The sequence below is a fragment of the Brachyistius frenatus genome, unplaced genomic scaffold (assembly GCF_029030835.1).
Source record: "Brachyistius frenatus isolate BFR_SWC_R1_liver_20210118 unplaced genomic scaffold, ASM2903083v1 Contig_43, whole genome shotgun sequence".
In the NCBI taxonomy this organism is placed as follows: domain Eukaryota; kingdom Metazoa; phylum Chordata; class Actinopteri; family Embiotocidae; genus Brachyistius; species Brachyistius frenatus.
In genome coordinates this window covers 825,495-841,230 of record NW_027210642.1, presented here as the reverse complement: position 1 = coordinate 841,230, position 15,736 = coordinate 825,495, and the positions used below count along the sequence as shown (strand labels likewise).

The 15,736-nt window shown below is 44.7% G+C and overlaps 1 protein-coding gene across 2 annotated transcripts in view; it reads left to right on the top strand.

Moving 5' to 3' along the window:
* crebbpb (CREB binding protein b) overlaps nucleotides 1–14,675 on the top strand; it is a 33,699-nt gene extending 19,024 nt beyond the window's left edge. Inside the window, exons 8-31 of one of the 2 annotated variants that reach the window (XM_069702807.1) lie at nucleotides 66–203; nucleotides 306–423; nucleotides 622–796; nucleotides 919–981; nucleotides 1,304–1,425; nucleotides 2,046–2,234; nucleotides 2,374–2,784; nucleotides 3,024–3,188; nucleotides 3,441–3,618; nucleotides 4,409–4,527; nucleotides 4,639–4,878; nucleotides 5,104–5,192; nucleotides 6,737–6,817; nucleotides 6,987–7,043; nucleotides 7,154–7,231; nucleotides 7,325–7,392; nucleotides 7,495–7,645; nucleotides 7,886–8,032; nucleotides 8,134–8,247; nucleotides 8,359–8,524; nucleotides 8,953–9,120; nucleotides 9,374–9,535; nucleotides 10,932–11,213; nucleotides 11,334–14,675. In XM_069702807.1, coding sequence (XP_069558908.1) covers nucleotides 66–203; nucleotides 306–423; nucleotides 622–796; nucleotides 919–981; nucleotides 1,304–1,425; nucleotides 2,046–2,234; nucleotides 2,374–2,784; nucleotides 3,024–3,188; nucleotides 3,441–3,618; nucleotides 4,409–4,527; nucleotides 4,639–4,878; nucleotides 5,104–5,192; nucleotides 6,737–6,817; nucleotides 6,987–7,043; nucleotides 7,154–7,231; nucleotides 7,325–7,392; nucleotides 7,495–7,645; nucleotides 7,886–8,032; nucleotides 8,134–8,247; nucleotides 8,359–8,524; nucleotides 8,953–9,120; nucleotides 9,374–9,535; nucleotides 10,932–11,213; nucleotides 11,334–13,652 — 5,800 coding nt within the window. In that variant the 3' untranslated portion in view covers nucleotides 13,653–14,675. Of the gene's footprint in view, nucleotides 1–65; nucleotides 204–305; nucleotides 424–621; nucleotides 797–918; nucleotides 982–1,303; nucleotides 1,426–2,045; nucleotides 2,235–2,370; nucleotides 2,785–3,023; nucleotides 3,189–3,440; nucleotides 3,619–4,408; nucleotides 4,528–4,638; nucleotides 4,879–5,103; nucleotides 5,193–6,736; nucleotides 6,818–6,986; nucleotides 7,044–7,153; nucleotides 7,232–7,324; nucleotides 7,393–7,494; nucleotides 7,646–7,885; nucleotides 8,033–8,133; nucleotides 8,248–8,358; nucleotides 8,525–8,952; nucleotides 9,121–9,373; nucleotides 9,536–10,931; nucleotides 11,214–11,333 lie in introns of both variants that reach the window. The other variant, XM_069702806.1, reaches the window with a different exon arrangement.
* The last annotated feature ends 1,061 nt before the right edge of the window (nucleotides 14,676–15,736 follow it).

The following is a 15,736-nucleotide window of genomic DNA, read 5'->3' as shown; positions in this document are numbered from 1 at the left end:
GGAGAACAGACATCTTTTTCTGAGGCAACTTTACACATTTTGTTAAAATTGTGTCCGTCCTGCAGTCAGCTGATGCCAGACGGGTCAGTAATAGGTGGCATGGGAAACCTGCCCGCCGCCACGCCTCTATCTGCCACGGGGATAAGGAAGGTCTGGCATGAACACGTCACTCAGGACCTGCGCACCCACCTGGTGCACAAACTGTAAGTCCAACAGTAAAAGCAAATGTGTGTATAGATACACAGTTTCTGTCATGGTACAACAGGTGATTGGTGAGTTTTATTTTCTTCTTCTTTTTTTTTCAGAGTACAAGCCATATTCCCCACCCCTGACCCCGCAGCACTGAAGGACCGGCGAATGGAGAACCTGGTGGCATATGCGCGCAAGGTTGAGGGTGACATGTATGAGTCAGCTAACAGCAGGGTACGTGTTAATTTAGTACATATTTCTTGCTTTCTATTATCATGACAGCATTCCAATGACAGTCCTCCTTTTGTAATGCTTTAAACTAAATGCCCTTTCATAGTGAAAAGAGGGTAGACAGTTTAAACTTGAACCAAAGACTGAGACATTGACTTTTAAAAATGTCCACTTTTTGTTTCTTCTCTTCCTTTCAACTAGGATGAGTATTACCACTTCCTGGCAGAAAAGATTTACAAGATCCAGAAGGAGCTGGAGGAGAAGAGGCGCTCACGGCTCCAGAAACAGCCTGGCATGGTGGGCCCAGCCGGGCCTCAGCAGCCCGGTATGGCTCAGCCCAACGCCATGGGCCCAGGACAGGCCGTTCGACCTCCTAGTTAGTAACTTTACTCCTTAAACTGTGGTTGACAGACTATAACACATATTAATATTATAACTACCATGATGTTTTATTCTGCAACTGAGAACAACTTTTAAATGAATCCTGTCCTCTCTCAGATGGACCTGCGCCTATGCCCAACATGCCAAATCAGTTAATGAACCGGATGCAGGTGCCCCAAGGTATGTGTTGCCGTTTTAGCAATTGTTTTCCAAAAAAAAAAAACAAGTGCTCAATTTTTTTCTCTTTTGGCTGACATACATTACTTCTTAAAAACACTAGCGGTTTGATTTCTTTAATGTCAGTCCGAAAATTAGCGACAATTTCACATATGAAGCCAGTTTTCTGTACATACCTGACTGTTAACCACTCCGAGATGTGACGTTTACGCGAGCTGGTTCAGTCCCTCTGCCAGCCTCGTAGGACATGGAATATTAAATTCATTAATAACTCCCAAGTATCTTAAACAGGTATATGATTGTGTGTGTGTATCTGTTCCCACAGGAATGAATCAGTTTAACCCAATGGCAATGCAGAATGCACAGATGTCTCAGGCACCCATGGGAGCGAGGGCTCCCTCCCCCATGAACCATCCACAGCAGATGAACATGAGCTCAGTCCCAGCGGTTAGATTTTCCCCTCTTTCTCACTGTTTTGTTCTTGTCTTGTTGTTTTCCTCTTATGTACTCTTTTTTTTTTTTTTTTTTTTTTTTCGGAAATGAACTCTTCTTGAAACCAGTCTACATTGGTTTCTCTTTTTCCCCAGTGTTTTAGTTTTTTTTCTTTAGTTTTTTTCTCATCCTTTGGCTCTATTATTTATTTCCTCCTCTTGGCTGTGAAATACCCACCTGTCTTTGACTGATTGTTCATGTATCACTCTGTTATCATTTTGACACAAAAGCATCAGTATGAAATGTGCTTCCTGGTCCTGATCCGTTTATGATCCAGATGCCTGGCTGCCAATGAATAATCTGTAATGAAACCATGGCAGAGCTTAAGGCCTGGCTTACAGCCATTTAATGTTCCTCGCTGGCTGTAGATTGTTGCCATGTCGTGCTTCGATTCAGCTGAGTTTATTTATTATTTGTAAGCCACACCAGAGGTCCTCTTGAAGAATATTGTAAAAATTAGTATGCATATATATGCAGCATTCCATTTAGGTAAAACATATTTGAATTGACAGGCACTTCCCACTTGATGCTGATTGTTGTACTGATCTTTTTGTTTAATCTCTCTCATTTTCCAGATGGGCATGTCCCCATCAAGGATGCCTCAGACTCAAGGAATGATGGGTAGTCATGCTAATAACATGGTGTCTCAGCCAGCCAACCAAGGCCAATTCCTGCCACAGGGCCAGTTTCCTGTAACTGCAGGTGGAGCAATGAATGTGAATTTAGGCCTGGGGCAAACCATGCCACAGGCTGCTGTCTCACAGGTGAGGAGAGTTTCATGTGTGTCCCTGCATGTTTCTGTCTAAACGTGGCCTTTAGTGCTTCAGTATACGGCATATGGTATATGCTGTATACCTGGTGTGTATTGGTAGGCTAATAGCGCATCCGTCTTTATTCCAGCAGCCGCAAAACTCTAACCTCCCTCTGAATGCACTGGGCTCCCTGGGCTCCCAGCTGCCCTGCGGCCCTACATCCCAGCCCACCCTCGGTACCACCCCTCCACCTAATGCCTCTGCCAGCCTGCAGCCTCAGCAGCAGCAACTCCAGCAGCTCCAGCAGCAGCAGCAGCAGCAGCACCACGCTCCCACGCAGGCCCAGGTGCCACCTCAGCCCTCCACTCCTGCTTCCACGGGCGGGCCCTCCTCCACCCCAACCCACATACCCAGTAGCCTCCCTGGTCCCCCCTCAGTCATGGCCACACCGCCTGACCCCTCCCAGCCTCTGACACCCCTGCAGCCCCAACCTGAACCACCCAGCCAGATGCAGCAGCAGCAGCAGCCCGCCTCAGTGCAGGCACAGCACCCCAGCACGCCGGTGAGATACTAATTCTTACTGCAAAGCTGATGCGTCTCTTGAATTGCTTGTGCTTTTGTCAGCTCCCATTAAAGCATCTAACTGGTCTTTTTAATAAAAAAAAAAAAAAACAATTAAAAGTGATATTAAAGGGAAATGATTTGTTAATATTTTGTTCAGTGAAAATCACTGATGACCTTAGTTTTTTTTTTTATAAATGATCAGGGTTTTGATCAGAATGTCTCTTTCACCCCTTTAAGTTGTCCCAGGCAGCAGCAAGTATAGATAACAGAGTGCCTACCCCAGGCTCTGTGGCTGAGCTGAGCTCCCAGCAAGCCCTGCCTGACACTGAGGTCAAACCCGAAATAAAAGATGAAGATGACGACAGCAACTCTGGGAAGAAGCAAAGTAATGTAAAAATGGAGGTATGTACATCATCGTTAAGTACACTTACTCTATTGGTGATCAGACTAGAAACCCCAATCACTTTTACAAACCTCGTCCACCACAACCAACCAGTTCTGCTCGCATTTCATGTCCAAAATAGTAAATCTGACTTGTGTTTTTTCACTCTCCTAATGTAAAAAGTAATGCTTCCACGTCTATTAAATCCTTAATTGTTTCCTGACTCATCAGTGTTGGTTAGCTTGTTAACAATGCTTGTGTTCATACAACAGGAAGATGAAACCAAACCCCCGCTGGTGAAGAAAGAAGAGCCAGATGCAGCAGAACCAAAGCAGGAACCAATGGAAACTGAGGAGAAGAAGCCAGAGGTGAAGGCAGAACCCAAAGAAGAGGAGGAAAGTGGGGCCAACGGCACGTCAGCTACTTCCACCACCCAGAGCCGTAAAAAAAGTACGAATATTGATCTCGTTTGTTAATCTTTGTATGCATTGTGAAGAAATAAATACATGAAGTTGTGGAGTTTTTCACAGTTGATTCTCTTTGATATCCTCATATAAACATGTCTACTGTTAATGTGGCCAAACAATTTGATCTTTTGTCTGTCTGTCCAGAACAAATTTTTCCAAAAGGCCTGGTCTTTGCCTCTGTGTTCATTGGCAAACTGAGGTTTTGCTCTAATGTTCTTTGTCATGGCACAACCCCCCTGCAGGTCCAATGTATGCGGTCTCTTTCTGGTTGTAGATACATGAACTTTGAATCCAAGAGTTTTAAGACTTACCTGCCGAAGACCACTTTTTGCATCAGTGCGTTTTTTTTTTTTCTTGGTCTGCAGTTTCGCAGTATTTTTTTTTAAACTACACCACTTGTAGATGAGTTTCCCCACAGCGCAATCATTTTTTCCAAATAATTTGGAGAGCTTGTGAATCTCTTGCCAGACTCATAGGCATCCGCAACCTTTATTGTGAAAGAGCTCTTTAGATCTTGTCATGATGACACCACACTGCATTTGTAAAGACACATTTATTTAAGATAATGTTGCAGTGGAAATCAAGAGTTTATATGTCTATGTCACCTGAGAGTTGACTGTACACCACGTGTCCTGTGACAGGAGTTTTATTAATCCTGCTCCTTTATCAAATTAGATTACAGTTAAATTAGGCCTGTCACAGGATATTATACATGCAGACATAAGTCTGCTGCTTGTGTTTGGTCTCTGATAACATTATTGTTGTCTGTCCAGTTTTCAAGCCAGAGGAGCTGAGACAAGCCCTAATGCCGACACTCGAGGCCCTCTACAGGCAAGACCCAGAGTCCCTGCCCTTCAGACAACCTGTAGACCCCACGCTACTGGGCATCCCTGTGAGTAGCTACAATCATGCATACTCATCAGTTTATTATAATATTACAAGACTCATATAAACATTGTAAGGGGTCATTTGTTCATTCCTGGAAACGTTTCTGCCCCTGCAGGACTACTTTGACATAGTGAAGAACCCTATTGACTTGTCCACCATTAAGCGGAAGCTGGATACGGGTCAGTACCAGGAGCCGTGGCAATATGTGGACGACGTGTGGCTCATGTTCAACAATGCCTGGCTGTACAACCGTAAAACATCCCGAGTCTACAAGTACTGCACCAAACTGGCCGAAGTGTTTGAAGCAGAGATCGACCCGGTCATGCAGGGTCTGGGCTACTGCTGTGGAAGGAAGGTGAGACAATACAGGATGGGGAGTGAACACAAACTGAGATGAGAACAGAATTGGACTACAGTGCAACTTAATGCTGGACTGTAGTTTTTTTTTTTTTTTATTACATCTGTATCTTATTAGTTCACATTTACTTTTACCTTTCTGTGACCGTTGACTCTCGACGAGGAGCAACCACCCGCCTGTCACAGTGACATGGATCTTAATGTTTCACTGCTTTTTCCACAGTACGAGTTCTCCCCCCAGACGCTGTGCTGTTATGGCAAACAGTTGTGTACCATCTCCAGGGATGGCACTTACTTCAGCTACCAGAACAGGTAAAAATCCATTTTGAGCGGTAGAGATTGGTAAAGAGGTGAAGAAGCCAGAATGCAAAGTTGGCATGCAGGTCCAGCCTTAAAGATAAAACGCGGCTAAAGACATCACTTGACATAGAGCAGTCCACAAAGCCCTAAGGACTTAATGCACATGACCTTTCCTTTTATAGGAGTGTTGCAGACACCATTGACTGTCATATAAAGTGGCTCTGCACAACTTGCGTGATCACAGGGACCATGTTGTCTTCATACTTGTTCTCGAAAACCAGCACCAAAGCACCCCCTTCTGTGCAGAACATGCTATTGCACCTCCATATCATTAAAATGCAACACAGTTAAACGATTGCAGATACTCACAGTTAAATGGAAGAGGTTTACCAAGTTAAAGGAAGACTTCCAACAACAAGGCAGTGTTTATGAGAATTTAGGGGATTTCTTATGTTGCCTAAAAACTTTTGTCAGGCCCCGATCTGTCCGGTTCAGGATGTGCGCCTGCACACTCTGTGACTCTATGTATTCCTACCCTTTTTGTACCATGCATGCGTAAAGATTTTACGGTGTTGAAACACTTCATGGACACCAGCCAAAAGCTGTATTTTTTTTAATGTGACATGGATGATATCAGCCAACATAAAAGCACAGATTGCACAGACAGGTTCCACGAATGTTCTTCTTTCATTAACTTTGAATGTAAACAGATTTTTCCCTTAAAATTACATGACACATCAATAAGGAAATTATTGCTTGTCCAGGTTACATCACACAACTCTGTTTGGCTGTGGTGAATGAGTTGCTGGAGGGCTGTGTAAAACTCAGCATGAGACATACCTCTATCTCATATCATTAGCGAGAATAAAAGTCATTTGTTCAGGCACTCACAACATCTAAGCAAGATTTAGCATTTACCCGCATCTTAATCTAAATTGCCTACAGCAGTGTACATAAAAGGTGCAGCGAGCAACACCGGTTGCATTCAGGGACAGTAGGGAGTTGTAGGTCACCTGTATTTTGCAGATCAAGACTTTAATACCTTTGACTTCAATAAAAGGAATTTTGGAATTTTTTTTTTTTCAATAAAAGGAATGTTACAGTCCACATTTGTTTTTGGATTATCACTCCTTCTGTCTGACCTGACATAACCAGATCATCCATTCACCAACTGTTAATGCATGTTGCTTGTTTCATAAATGATTGTCGTGAAAGGGTTGTCGTGTTTTTATATTCCAGCATGCGGTTTGACCGTGTTGTCGAACATTGATTTGTTGTTGACAATCATTTTATGTCACTAACATAGCATTTTAGCATGTTTCCCCAATTTCTGTTCCAGTTTGAATGAGAGCGACTGGATCGTGACCATTTCAATTGTGACTAACCTGTACCTCTGCCTGTGTATGTCCTTCCGTCTGTCCGCTGCCCATGCTCCGTCCCCGGTCGTTGCTACGTGCTCCTTCACTCTGCATTCTGCCACCTGTACGCCGGTTTGCCTGTGCTGCTACTGTGTGTGCTGGCTGCAGTTCACCCAAATATGGCCTTATTGCCGACAGGTATCACTTCTGTGAGAAGTGCTTCAACGAGATCCAGGGCAACAGTGTGACCCTGGGGGACGACCCGGCACAGCCACAGACGTAAGTTCCCAGGCCTGGGTGTCTGAACACTACCTGGTGATCATCTTGGAGACTATCAGGCTGTTTTCTGTCAGGACCTCATTTTATGAAGGGAGTAATAGTCACAGGAGCCAACATCAACATGCTTGTCTCTCTCTCTGTCTCTTTTTTTTTGTTTTTTTTTGTGCAGCATGATATCAAAAGATCAGTTTGAAAAGAAGAAAAATGACATGTTGGACTCCGAACCGTGAGTACTGTCTGGACCGTAGCTTCAGGTTGACTTGTACTTGTGTGTGTGTTGGCAGTAATGCTTCTTCACTGCTTTTTGTAAAACACAGAAAATGTTTCTCTTTGTAGGTTTGTTGAGTGTAAAGACTGCGGACGAAAGATGCATCAGATCTGCGTGCTGCACTACGATGTCATTTGGCCATCAGGGTGAGTCTCTTGGACAACTTTTGAGCATATTCAAGTATGTATACGAGTTACTGTGGGATGTCACTAAACAGTTTAATCTTTCTTTTTCTTTAGCTTTGTCTGTGACAACTGTCTGAAAAAGTCTAACAAGACAAGAAAAGATAACAAGTTTTCAGCCAAACGTAAGTTACTTACAGCAGTAACATATTTTTCTTTATCTAATCACATAAAAGTCAGAATTTTTAAAACCTGAATTCATCTTAAATGTGTTTGTGTGTGTAAAGGATTGCAGTCTACAAGGTTGGGGACATACATTGAGGACAGAGTGAACAAGTACTTGAAAAGGCAGAACCACCCAGAAGCTGGTGAAGTGTTTGTGCGAGTGGTGGCCAGCTCTGACAAAACTGTGGAGATTAAGCCTGGCATGAAGTCTAAGTAAGGTTCTCCCCCTGCTTTTACAGTATTTTTAATCCAGATTGTCAGGAACATTTGATAAATCTTGAATTCCATAGCAGCTTTTATCATCACCGCATTCCGCTCTTATCCGATCAACAAACCAGGAGAGGAGTCCGGGATTGTGTTTTTATGAACATATTGCACTCTGATTATGCATTTGTTGTGTTGTACCACCTCACATTGCAGGTGTCTTGTTAAATGCTTTTCTATTTTCTGCAGGTTTGTGGACTCAGGCGAGATGATGGAGAGCTTCCCTTACAGAACCAAAGCACTTTTTGCATTTGAGGAAATAGACGGGGTGGACGTTTGTTTCTTTGGCATGCACGTCCAGGAGTACGGCTCGGAGTGCGCCTTTCCAAATACCAGGTAAAACAGAAAAAAATAACATTCATGTCACCCATTCCTCTGAGTTTACTTTATTTTGTTCGCCTTGCACTTAAATCATATTTTCAATGTTTTCTTTTCAGACGGGTTTACATATCATACCTCGACAGTATTCACTTCTTCAGACCACGTCTGCTAAGGACTGCAGTGTACCATGAGATCTTAATAGGTTACCTGGAGTATGTGAAGAAACTTGGGTGAGTGAAAAGTAACTTTACACACTAGTATTTTATACCCTTTCAGCTATGTATTGATACATGTATAAATCTTCCAAGTGCTAAGTGGCTCATAATTTACTTTTTGACCAGGTATGTGACCGGACACATCTGGGCCTGCCCACCCAGTGAAGGAGATGACTATATTTTCCACTGCCACCCTCCTGACCAGAAGATCCCCAAGCCCAAGAGGCTCCAAGAGTGGTACAGAAAGATGCTGGACAAGGCTTTTGCCGAGAGAATCTTACATGATTACAAGGTCAGAAAATTACCTCAATATAACGTCGTTGTGTGACCACCATGGGACGTTGCGTTTGCAAAGACCTCCTCGGTTAGAATATCCATTTTTAAATCTGGGTGTCTGCGACAGTCTGATACCATGCAATTACGCTGCACTGATGTGAAATATGTATGTAAAATAAAAATGATCAGGTTGTAGTGCTCCACAGCATTTTACACCAATCAATTTAGCTTGAAATCATATTACCTGTGTGGTGTTGTCTTAAGAATTACTGTTCTTGTTTTCTTGTATTTCTAAGCTGGAGGGTTTTGTGACACTGAAACCCAAAGGAATCTTTGAGTAATATATTTAAATGTGTCGTTGATTGAAAGTCTTCAATTGAACTTGTCCGTGTTAGAAACCTTTGGGACAATTGGCTGATGGAAGCCTTGCGTGTCTGTGTTCAGGACATTTTCAAGCAGGCAACCGAAGACAGGCTGACCAGTGCCTACGAGCTGCCGTACTTTGAGGGTGACTTTTGGCCTAATGTACTGGAGGAGAGCATCAAGGAGCTGGAGCAGGAGGAAGAGGAACGGAAGAAGGAGGAGAACACGGCCTCCTCTGAGATGACAGAGGTGAGTTAGATGGATCTGTAGATTGGTTTTTTTTTTTTTTTTGGGGGGGGGGGGGCTCATGTTGTGCCAGAATCACAAATCTGTGCTAAGGCCTCCGTCTCACCCCACATTTTATCATCCTCAAGTACTCATTATATAAAAGCTTTCAGCAGTCACTCCGGCACTGTATTACCACTCAGCTTAATTGCATAATCTCATTTTGCCTGTTGTGCAATCTCTGCTTCTCTGAATGTTCATGTCCCTCTATTACAAGGGAGCCCAAGCTGACAGCAAGAATGCCAAAAAGAAGAACAACAAGAAAACCAACAAAAACAAGAGCAGCGTCAGCCGAGCCAATAAGAAGAAGCCTGGGATGCCAAACGTAGCCAATGATCTGTCTCAGAAGCTCTACGCCACGATGGAGAAACATAAGGAGGTGGGAAACCCTACAAACAGATTTCTGAGCTTCTTTCCTCCACAACTCAAAGATGTCATTCCATGCAACATTGCAGCAAACATGTTTAGTATTTTGAGACCAAGCTGGTAGCTTTACATGTGTGTCACAATCATTACAGAAGAGGTTCTGTCTCTCAATGAGTCCCGCACGGGTCCGTTTTGGGACCAATTTTATTTCCCTTGTATATGCTCCCCGTTGGACAAGTTATACACAAACACGGTGCTTCCTTCCACTCTTATGCTGATGACTCTCAAATATACCTGTCCGTTAGTGTCTCTGATCCTGGCATGCTGAGTTCTCTACACGACTGCCTTGATGACGGGAAAAGTTGGATGTCACGAACTTTTCTACAACTAGGCTCAAGCAAAACAGAGATTCTTGTAATTGGTCCACCACACTTAACCAAACAAATCCACCCATCTGCTGGCCCGCTTGTAGAATACATTAGACTTGTCGCAAAAAAATCTTGGGGTTTGATTGATGTTGGTTTGATAACAATTTGAGTTTCAAACACTATATCACAAAGCTTGTGCAGTCCTGTTTTTATCACCTTTGAAATATCTCAAAAATCTGTCCTATTTGAACATTTCATGATGCTGAGACCATTATACATGCCTTCATCTCCTCACGCCTAGACTACTGCAACAGCCTCTTCACCTGCCTCAATCAAAAATCCATCAGTCGACATCAAAATGTACAGAACTCAGCTGCCAGACTTTTGGCTAAAACCAGGAAAAGGGACCACATCACACCCGTTTCAGTCTTCCAGTATGTTTTAGAATTGATTTTACTGTTGATTTACAAGCCTGCCCGTCGTCTGAGATCCTCAGACAAAAAAGTTGTATCTGTTCTGGAGACACATCTTAAAACTAAGGGTGACAAAGCATTTTCAGTCCCCAAGTTATGAAATGAGCTGCCTGAAGAAATACAGTCTGCAGACTCTGACATATTTAAATCTCTTTAAACACTTTTATCGGCGAGCCTCTTGCTGATTTCAGTTGATTTTAGTGATCAACTCTTTATTTCTTTTATACCCTGTTTTAATTTTTTTTTTTTATTATTATTATTTGTTGTTATGGTTGTTTTATATGATCATTGTGTTGTTGGGTGTTGTATTGTTAAGGATTATTAGTATTCACTTTTTGTTTTGTTTTAATGGCTTATTTTATGTGAAGCACTTTATAACTTGAGTTTAGAAAAGTGCTATACAAATAAAGTTTATTATTATGTCTTACTGTACATCTTATAGGCACACAACTGGACTCATCAGCATGTGAAAATGTGTTCCCACCACAGATGGACTGAGAGCTTGTTACAGTATACTTTGACTGTCCTTGCAACTAACACACATATTTCCTCTCCTTTCTGCTACCAGGTATTTTTCGTTATCCACCTCCATGCCGGGCCAGTCATTAACACCCTGCCGCCCATCATGGACCCTGACCCCATGCTCACGTGTGACCTGATGGATGGACGCGACGCCTTTTTGACTCTGGCCAGGGACAAGCACTGGGAGTTCAGCTCACTGAGGAGATGCAAATGGAGCACAATGTGCATGTTGGTGGAGCTGCACAACCAGGGCCAGGACCGCTTTGTGTACACTTGCAATGAGTGCAAGCACCACGTGGAGACTCGCTGGCACTGCACCGTTTGTGAGGTAAGACATAGTGGCATTGGACGTATGTTGTTATCAAATCTACATCTGTATCCGTTTTGAATTAATACCAAGTTTAAATCTTGACATGCCCCTAATGTGGTCTTCCTTACCTGTCGTCAGGACTACGACCTGTGCATTAACTGCTACAACACTAAGGGCCATGAGCACCAGATGGTGAAGTGGGGTCTGGGTATAGACGACGACAGCAACGGTCCGGGTGGGGAGGCCTCCAAGAGCCCTCAGGAGAGTCGACGCCTCAGCATCCAGCGCTGCATCCAGTCCCTGGTCCACGCCTGCCAATGCCGCAACGCCAACTGCTCTCTGCCTTCATGCCAGAAGATGAAGAGGGTGGTTCAGCACACCAAGGGCTGCAAGCGCAAGACCAATGGTGGCTGTCCTGTGTGCAAGCAGCTCATCGCTTTATGCTGTTATCACGCCAAGCACTGTCAGGAGAACAAGTGTCCTGTTCCTTTCTGTCTCAACATCAAGCACAAACTTCGTCAGCAGCAGCTGCAGCACAGGCTCCAGCAGGCTCAAATGATGCGGCGCAGAATGGCCACCATGGCTGGAAGGGGTATGCCCATGCCATCTCCACCTACCTCAGTTGCCCCCGACACCCCAAACTCTGTCCAGCAGCCTAACACACCACAGACTCCCCAGTCCATGCCCAACCAGCCCCAGCAACAGCCACCACCGAACCCTGCCAATATCGCCCAAGGCTTCCCCAACAACGGGCGCAGCAGTCAGCCCCCAACACCTGTGCCACAGGGTAAACCAGGGCCGCAGTCATCCCCTCACCATCAGCAGCAGTCTCCTATGCCTAACATGCCACTCCAACAGCAGCCTCAGCCTCCACAGCAGCAGCAGCAGCAGCAGCCTCCACAGCAGCAGCAGCAGCAGCAGCAGCAGCAGCAGCAGCAGCAGCAGCAGCAGCAGCAGCAGCCACTGCTGGCAGCCCTGAAGGTGGCCAGACAGATTGAGATGGTAGCCAAGGCAAAGCATCAGCAGAACTACGCTATGAATGGGATGCCCATGAATCACCCACGAATGATGGGGCCCATGCAGGGCCAAATGCAGATGATGCAGGGGCCACGGGGCCCCCAGGTGATGCAGCCTATGCAGCAGGGCCAGTGGGGTCCAGGGATGCAGAATCCCATGCAGAATCATCAGCCGCAAGTCCCTGCTCAACAAGGCCCCATGGCCCCTCAGCAGGCTCAGGGAACCCCAATGCCTCAGCAGGGCCAGCTCATGCAGAGACCCATGATGCCACAGCAACAGGGTCTCCAAATGCCTGGGGTCATGCCTCCCCAGGGGCCCTCACAGCAGGGCATGACACCACAGCAACAAAACATGCCCCGGGGAATGCCTGGTAACATTGCCCCAAGTGCCCTGCAGGAATTACTGCGCACCCTCAAATCTCCCAGCTCCCCGGAGCAGCAACAGCAGGTCCTGAGCATCCTGAAGTCGAACCCCCAGCTTATGGCTGCCTTCATTAAACAGAGGACAGCCAAGTACCAGGCCAACCAGCCGCAGCAACAGCAACAGGCCCAGCAGCAGAACCCTCAGGCCATGCTGGGGTCCCAGGCAGGAATGCAGGCCATGGCAGCCATGGCGAACCAGGTGCAGAGGCCGGGCATGGCACCTCAGCAACAGCCTCCTCAGCAGGCGGGTCCCCAGGGATTGGCACCCATGGGCCCCCAAGGCCAGATGTTGAATGCTGCTCAGAATGGCAATCCCCAGCTGTACCGCAGACAGCAGATGCTCAGGATGCAGCAGATGCAGCAGCAGGGAGGCTTGCCTCAGGGCCACGGTCAGTTCCCTCAGCAGCCGCCGGGCCCGGCAAGCTACTCCCAGCTCCGTATGCAGCAGCAAATGGCTATGCAAGGAGGTGGGGGGCCCATGGGGCAGCTCCCTCCCACATCTCAAATGGGCCAACCTGGCATGGGCATGGATGGGGCCCAAAGCCTCCTCCAGCAGCAGCGCATGCTTCAGCAACAGCAGATGTTGAAGCAGCAGATGGGTTCTCCAGCACAGGCTAACTCGATGAGTCCACAACCTCACATGCTCCAAGGCCAAGCCCAGGGAGGAGCTCACTTACCTGGCCAAACAATGGCAAACACCCTGGGAAACCAAGTACGCTCTCCAGCCCCAGTGCAATCGCCCCGCCCACCCTCGCAGCAGGCCCCTCATTCCAGTCCATCCCCGCGGATACAACCCCAGCCATCGCCTCAGCATGGCGCCCTCCACTCCAGCTCTCCCCACCCCAGCCTTGGAGGTCCCATGTCAGGCTCCATGGAGCAGGGGCACATGGGAACACCAGAGCAGAGCGCCATGCTCCCGCAACTTAACACGCCAAACCGAGGGGGGTTAAGTAATGACATGGGTATGGTGGGAGACACGACGGGAGACACACTAGAGAAATTTGTTGAAGGATTGTAGCATTTTGAGACAGAAGAAAGGCCTTGTTCTGTTTTCAGCTGAGACATTTTTGTACTTGCTGATGTAAAAAGCTAAAAGAAATACAAACAAACGAGTCTTACGAGGCCTACGGACTGTGAACTTTCCTGAAACCAAGGACTACTTTTTCTTACAACACACAGAGTGATTTAATAATTGCTGTTGAAAAGAAGACAACAAAGACAAAGAATATATTTTTGGTTCAGACCAGCCTTGCAAGAATTTGCCCTGGTCTTTGTGTTGTTTTGTTTTTCTTTTGTTATGCTCTGGTATTGACTTTTTTTCTCTTTTTTTTTTTTTTTAAACTTCTCAAAATAAAAAATATTTCATTTTATTATTCTTTAATTTGTTTTTGTTTTTATTTTGTACCTTTGCAAATTAATATCATATTTGTGTTGAGAAGACTGTAAAAATTATTTGTCTGGGAATTTTCTGCCAGGTTTCACATCTTGCTCAGTTTCTGTTCCTAGCTAATTTATTCTCATATGCCATTTTTCAAAAGGACTGCCTTTAGGAAAGCCTTAATTTCTTTCCTGTTTGCAGAGTCTAAAGGAGATTAACGTATTTGTATAGATCTAGGAACTATTGCACACACCCAAACACAACATGCAGGTGTAAGAGAAGCCTGCATTGAAGCTTGTTAATGTTCACAGGTGCCGGAATGTTCTTTTTACTGGCCTGGGCCCAGTGTTTGTCTTGCAGATGTTCAAAAATTGCTTTGTCTTTCCTTCAGTCTAAAGAAATTCTCATTAAATCCTGAACCTCTTTTTCCTGTGGTGGGAAATTAACTTGTTTGACTGCTGATTTGTGTTCAGAGAGTTTTGTGCATCATTTTCTCTCGCATTAAACTTGAATTGATGGTAAACTATTCTCTAATGTAAATCATGCAGCTAGACAGTACTGTAAATATGCAGAAAATAAGAATGAAATCACTGTACAAACTGGTTCAAATGGCTCATTTCGTACTTATATACCATATTGTTAAATAAACCTGTGTGCCACAGACTCTGCATCTTAATTTTTCTGTGTGGGAAAAAAAAATTCTGTTGGGATCAGCGTTAGGGCTACAATTAATGATTATTTTCAGTATCATAAGTTTCAAGTATTCTGCCATTATTTTCTCAATCTTCTAAAAAAAAACTACAGAGCCTGACGCACTGTAGTTTTACATGCGGACACGGACACACTGTAGTTTTACATCCAGAAAGAAAGCTGTAAAAAAAGAGGTTGTTTCAATTAAACATACTTAGATTTAATTTCGTGTCTGGTCTGTAAATGTGTCAGTGTCAGCCAACTTGTCAGTCAATTATTTCCTGCTTTCTGGTCGGACACCCTTTCTATTTCAGGTGGCCTGCATAAACCGAACATTGGGTGATTTGCCTTTCATTTTCACTTAGGCTTATTTCCATAAGACGCAGTTTACATCAGTGTCGGGACACCTAAAGTTAAAATCTTAAGTATGTTTAACAGAAATAACCTCTTTTTTTATTTTTTTTTACAGCTTTCTTGCTCGATGTAAAACTACAGTGTGTCTGTGTTACATTAGGAAAGATAATTTACAGATAACTGCTGGGAAGGTCTGAGAATACAGACAAAACGTCACGTCATGCAGTTTCGGTGAAACTTTAAACCTATCGGGACAGAGGAGTGTCATAGAGGAGGTTCCGACCCGGTGCAGCCGGACAAGAGCAGCTGCAAGCGACTGACTCGGACATCTGCAGCCGCTTTAATGATATCATGTGACGTCGTGACATTTTTGCAGCGCCGGCTAAAGTCGGGACTTTTCTCGTCGCCGTTCAACGCTGTGAGAGCAGCGTGCATCATTTTAAATGAGCAGAAAGTCGAATGCGCCCAAAATTTCCCCAATCCTAAAAAATAAATAAATAAATAAATAATAATAATTAAAAAAAAAGGTTTGACCTTCAAGTGGAATTTATCGTCTTTAAATTATGAAGAGAATTAGAGACTAAAAGATTGAGAATAAATACACACACACAGACAGGACTACTCGTATTTCAGCACGTATCCACGAAAAATGAAACAATTCACGCGATCAGCGTAATAAT